We start from the raw sequence: 6,000 nt of genomic DNA on the forward strand, positions 1-6,000 counted from the left end.
TGCATGAAGAGATATTAACTCAGTCTCCGAACATTACAGACTGTTAATTTTGTTTGTTACGTTAATTAGAAACAAGCAAATGAATTTCAATTGTACGAACCGTTACTTCAATAAAAATCAATTGAAAACAACCTTTATTTCACGTGACCGGTCGCATCTTCTATTTTCAATAATTGACCAAAAATTGAACAAATACAATAGAAGTGGGACACTTTAGGATCAAATGAAAATTAGCAGTAAAGAAAACAGTTCATTAAATTTAATGTAAATCAAAGCAATTCAATCAAATATCCATATTCATGAAATTGCTTAATAAATTTTAATTTTCAATAATCCAATGATTTAACACTAATATCAAGAATTATCAAAATTCACACATGAATCAAGTATGAGTAGCTCTGATACCACTTGTTGAGAAATTTTCTTAATTAATTAAAACTTTATGAACCCATACTTAATTTAAGATGAAATAGAAAGCGGGAGCATACCTTTAAAATCCATGAATTTTTAATGAGAAGAAGATGATCTTGATAGGAAAATGACCTTCCAATTGTAGATTCCTTAATTCCTTAGTTTCTCTTTCAATGGGATAAAGAGAATAAATATTCTATGATATTTTTCTAGTGTTATGTCTACAATTGGGGACCATAACCCCTTATTTATATGAATTACATGCCCTTTCATGAAGAGTCATGCTTATTCAAGTTTAGAATCTCATGCCCTTCCATGAAGGGTCATGATTATTCAAGTTTTTTTATTCCAATTTTACCCATCACAAAATAGAAATAAGACCTTTGGTATCTACACAATATTTTTCATGACAATTACATCATTAGCCATTAACCTTACATTAAATAGATTACTTTAATTTGGCTAATTAAATAATGGTCCTAACACATTATTTTATTACATGTATGACCCAAAAAATTCTAACAGAAAAAAGTTTCAATAATATTTGAGAATGAACACTTGAAAACAATTTCAATTGTATGAAAAAATTATGTGAAAATTGTAATTTGAAAACTGATGTATTTTTCTTTAAATAAATCCTAATAAACCTTTATGATCAGTAAATGCATAAGTTTGAGACATTTCCATGAAGTTTTGGAAAATTTTAGAACAGTGATTCATTAAAAGACACAATTTTGCATCCTATACCCGGTTTTTAAAATCCGTTAAACGTTATATTATTTAAAAAGTGCATAACGATTTTCAAATTTCAAATAAAATTGTTTTATAAATCATATAGTAAGTTCTCTGACTTAGAAAGTGCAAACCTATTGTTTTAAAATTTATGGAAGAATGGGTATGTTATCTATTATACCTAACGTGTAACTGATTAACACCAAAAAATTATTTAAAAATATTTTTTGAAAAGACTTGAATTAAGTGGTTTTGATACCGATTGCTTAGGAACATTAGAGATGAAAAGATGAATGATTTTCTGAGCATCTAAAGATATACATAACGAATTACAATTGAGTACCTTAGCATTAAGATCAATTTCCTTTACTTCCAAAATATCGAAAAGTTTATGCATTATTGAATATTGATTCTAAACTTTTTTCTTTGATATTTCTTCTTTGATTAATTATTGTCTTAATCAAACCAAACAAAGATAGATGATGAACATCTTCTTCACAATCTTCCCCTTTTTGATGATGACAATATATATTGATGGGTAGTTTTTTTTTTGAAATTTGATGCCCCTTTATTTTGCAATTCATGCTTTGTCTTAGGTATCATGAAAATTAATAAAAACAAACATCTCTTCTCCCCCTTTTTACCTTATAAAAAGAAAAAGTGTAAAATTCAAAGTTAAGTAATATAGAGAAAAGATACATCATATTTTAAAGGACTTATCTTCTTCATAATGATTTGATGTCAATGTTGATATCCAAGTTTATGCTCTTCGAAAGTGATTATGTTGATACCAATGACATGCTCTCTGAAAGTGGCAATCTTTTCAAATGATTTTCAATCAAATGAAACTTTAATCTTACCATATCGTATGGTCTTATTTTATCTTGAAAAACCAATCTTAATTTAATAATTTTAGAACAAGGCAGTACTGCAAATAACACGTTTCACCTCGGGCGCGAAATGCATTTAACATCGTCTATAGAAGCGAGATAACGAAGGGCGTCATGAAAAGTATGAACTTTACCCCACGATTTTTAAAACACCAAGGGGAAAAATCTTATGCACATGGGTTTGAACCTCAGCTTCTACACTTTTAATATTTTTAAAACTAGCACATCATATATCTCTATTTATAAATAAAACCGAGGGGTAAGATTTATATATTTTGTTTGAACACGTTACAAACTACAAAATATAAATAAATTAATTGTTTACTCTAAATGCTATGTTTTTTACACAAAATATTTCTTTAAGTATGTGTGTGTGTCTATATATATATAACAATTTCCGAATCCGATTCATCGTCATCACTGTTGGTGAAGATCAAATATTGGATTCTCATTTTCTTGAAATATCAAAGAAGATAAAATGTTGGATGCAATACATTTTGTGCTCATTATTTTAGAGTTCTATGGAGTTCAAATTTCCATTAGGTAGTACAATAACTATTTGTCCTCCTATGTATTTATCTACTAATACATCTCTGATGCCCATCGATACATATTTCTATTTGAACAAATACATCTCTGATTCGTACACGAAACTGCTTAGCTTTGTCTTTGATGGGATGGTTTTTCTTTTTTATTTTCCATTTGAACTTTTCATGGATTGGTTTTATGAGTTGTATTCATTATCCGAATCTTAATATCATTAGAATTAGAATTATAATCATTATATGTTTTCTTCACTATATACAACAATATTATTTTTAAATATTGAAATAGAAATATGTTTGGTTCCAATAGACTAGATTTGTGTAACTAAATGTATGTATGACTTTATCTTCATGTCCAGTAGTCCAATGAGTGTAAGTTTTTTCACTTTAAGAAACTGTTAACAAACAATAAGTATTATGGTCCCAGTAGTCCAATGAGTTTCAAGAGGTGATGATATAGATTGACATGTCTACCGAGTTTGAAATTACTTAACACGGGGGTTGGATCCTTGAGGTATTGCATTCAGACACCTCACCTTGGCTGTTATAGCAATGAGACATGTACATTTAACGCTCTTTCCTCTTTTTTCAAAGTTATTCCTAATGTTTTTTTTTTGCAATGTTAACAGAAAATGAAGAAGGTTTCAAACTTGCAAAAGAAGACAGCTGCCGCACAAAAGGGTGAACAAGTTACCGCCAATTTTCGGTTGCCTCTATTTAGATCTAGTGCTGAATTGGCTAAGAAGTATGATATCAAATGTGAGATGGTAAATAATAACCGTGAAGGACCTAGTAAAGTAGGCATCCGACCTCCTTTTGTGCCTGCATCTAGGGAACTTTTCAACTTATCTAAGTTTGAAACTGCTGATTCAAGGATTGATAGTTCGGCCGATGTGTTTTATCCAACCAAAATGAGGACAAGGCAGACAACTCCCAAAAAAGTAGGGGCTGAATGTACTGATTCAAGGACCAGGCAGCAAGTACTTCCCAAAACAGGGCCTGAAGTTGCTTCAAGGACCAGGCAGCAACTTACTTAAAAAACAAGGCCTGAAATTGTTGATTCAAGGACCAGGCAGCAACAAGGAAGTGATAAGCAGAATCCTTCAAGTGCAAAGTAGCAACCAGGAAATGCTAAGCAACAAGTTTCAAGTGCTAAGCAACAAGCTTCAAGTGCTAAGCAACAAGCTTCAAGTGCGAATCAGCAACGTCCTTCAAGTGCGAATCAGCAACGTCCTTCAAGTGCAAAGCAGAATCTTTCAAGTGCAAAGCAGCAACCTAAGGGGAAACGGGTGGCTGACACTGCTGATTCAAGGTCAAACCAGAATCGTATGAAAAGGGCAATGATAGAAGTTGGTGGAAATTCCGGGAAAGAGCAAGGAAGTGGCTTGAAGAAGACAAAACGAAGCCCAATGTGTAAATCGACATCAGTTGAAGAATTCCTCAAAGAAAATGGGGAAAATAGTGAAGAAGATGAATGTGAGAATCTTGAGGAAGATGAAAATATAATGGGTGAAGAAGAAAGCACTCAGCAAAATGGAAGAAAAAAACTGAAGGTACGTACTAAGCTTCGTGTCATGCATCATTCTTTATTATTGTTTCATTCAAATTTATATCCCATGCTAATTATATTTTATCTAACACAGGGGCAAGTAAGAAAAGGACACGTGGACCAAGTAAATGTTTGAAAATCCATGCTAGAAAGAGTGCGGATCGTGAAGAGGTGGTCTTAGACGATGATGGAGAACCTATTGGACCCAATGATCGAACCGTGACAGATTTGAGTTGTTTCCTTGGCACTGTCGCAAGGAATTCAGACTTGTGTCCCTTAGTTTATACTAACTTCAAAGCTTTGAAGAAAGAAAACAAGGACCGTATATGGGAATTTGTCACTGTAAGTGGGAATTTGTCACTGTGTGAATCATTTTGTTACTTGTGTTCCTTATTTACTTGTCACTAATTTCCTTCTTTGTTGTAGGATAAATTCATTATCCCTGAAAATGGAAGTAGAGCGGTTTTCTCTCGCATAAATGATGCTTGGAGGCGTTACAAGAAAGATCTCAAAAAGAGTTGTTTTTTTAAGTACACTACTATGAGTTAAGCAAATTTACCTTTACAAAAAATCCACCAGCCAACATGAAAGTCATGACAGTAACCGAAGCCAAGGTCGTTGCTCTTTTCAAGTCCATCAGTGTTGCCCCGATAGCAAGTCCAAGTCCCTATAATCATGATCAGTTAGAAAAACATGCAGAGAATAACTATATACAAAATTACCACTACAAGTCTACAATGCATACCTGAGCTGCCACAATGCAGAGAAAAACAGTAAGAATACTAAGGAAAAAGGGTCCTGCACTGAGTCTCAAACCAGCCATGAAGTAAACAACTAGGAGGAAGAGTACTGGTAATACAAGGTCTAATGGAAGGTCACTTGTAGTTCTAGCCACAAAGTAAGCACTTAATCTGTACATATCTGTTGCTCTTTCCTTATTCAACATTGCTCTTTCTTGAGGAAATGTGAATATTGCAATAAACACAGGAAAAAATCCCCAAAACACCGCTATAAAGAAAAGCAATCCTGTATGTGCAGTAGCTATGAATGAATGCTAATAATGGACTTAGAATGAGTTGAATACTCTAAATGAATTGAATCATGTATGTGCAGTAGCTATGAATGAATGGAATTGGAATTGGGTAAATGATGGACTGACATGGATTGGTGTTATGCATGTTCATATGAATGTGGTTTGGTGATTTGTTTGGCAGTGGGTTTTATGAGAATGTAATAGGTGTATGAATTTGGTTTGGTGATTTGTTTGGTGATTGGTTTGGTGATTTGTCTGAAATAGTTTGATTATGAAATATGTGTATGAAATAGGGGAATGATTCTGAAATAGTATGACTCTGAAATAGGTGTATGATTCTGGTGGTGATGGCCTAAAACTCTCTTTCTTTTGATTCATGATTCTATTACACAACCATGACTAGTACACTTATGAATGCTGAATGATGTTTATTGCAGGGTGGAGACGAAGAAGATTGTGATGAACATATGGAAGAAGCTTGTGATGATCATGAAGATGTGGAAGAAGGTTGTGCTGAAGATGTGGAAGAAGCTGGTTGTGCCAAAGATGTGGAAGAAGAACAAGGAGAAGATCAAGAAGAATAGTTGTGTTTTATATTATCTAGCTAGCTAGTTCTTAGAACTTTTTTTTGTTATTTTGGGATGACTCTTTTTTGAGAGAAACTTGTGTTTAATTTAGCTCTTGTTTTGGATGCCATGGTTGTTTTGAATTTTGAATTTGGGATGACATCAAAACTTAGTATCCAACTATTATTAGTGGCACTACAAAAAAAACATACTTTTGACCTTAATGCTAATTTGCTTGTAATTAATTAGATTCTAATCATCAATATTATTGTTA

At 32.8% G+C, this 6,000-nt stretch overlaps 1 protein-coding gene across 1 annotated transcript; it reads right to left on the reverse strand.

Moving 5' to 3' along the window:
- Positions 1 to 4,665: 4,665 nt before the first annotated feature.
- LOC131632305 (ABC transporter G family member 22-like) lies at positions 4,666 to 5,150 on the reverse strand. The gene is made up of 2 exons (XM_058903079.1): positions 4,873 to 5,150; positions 4,666 to 4,794 (listed from the first exon to the last, which is right to left on the reverse strand). The coding sequence occupies exons 1-2, from the start codon at positions 5,071 to 5,073 to the stop codon at positions 4,666 to 4,668; spliced, it is 330 nt and encodes a 109-aa protein (XP_058759062.1). The 5' UTR covers positions 5,074 to 5,150.
- Positions 5,151 to 6,000: the final 850 nt, after the last annotated feature.

This window comes from Vicia villosa, unplaced genomic scaffold (genome assembly GCF_029867415.1).
Source record: "Vicia villosa cultivar HV-30 ecotype Madison, WI unplaced genomic scaffold, Vvil1.0 ctg.000926F_1_1, whole genome shotgun sequence".
NCBI lineage: Eukaryota > Viridiplantae > Streptophyta > Magnoliopsida > Fabales > Fabaceae > Vicia > Vicia villosa.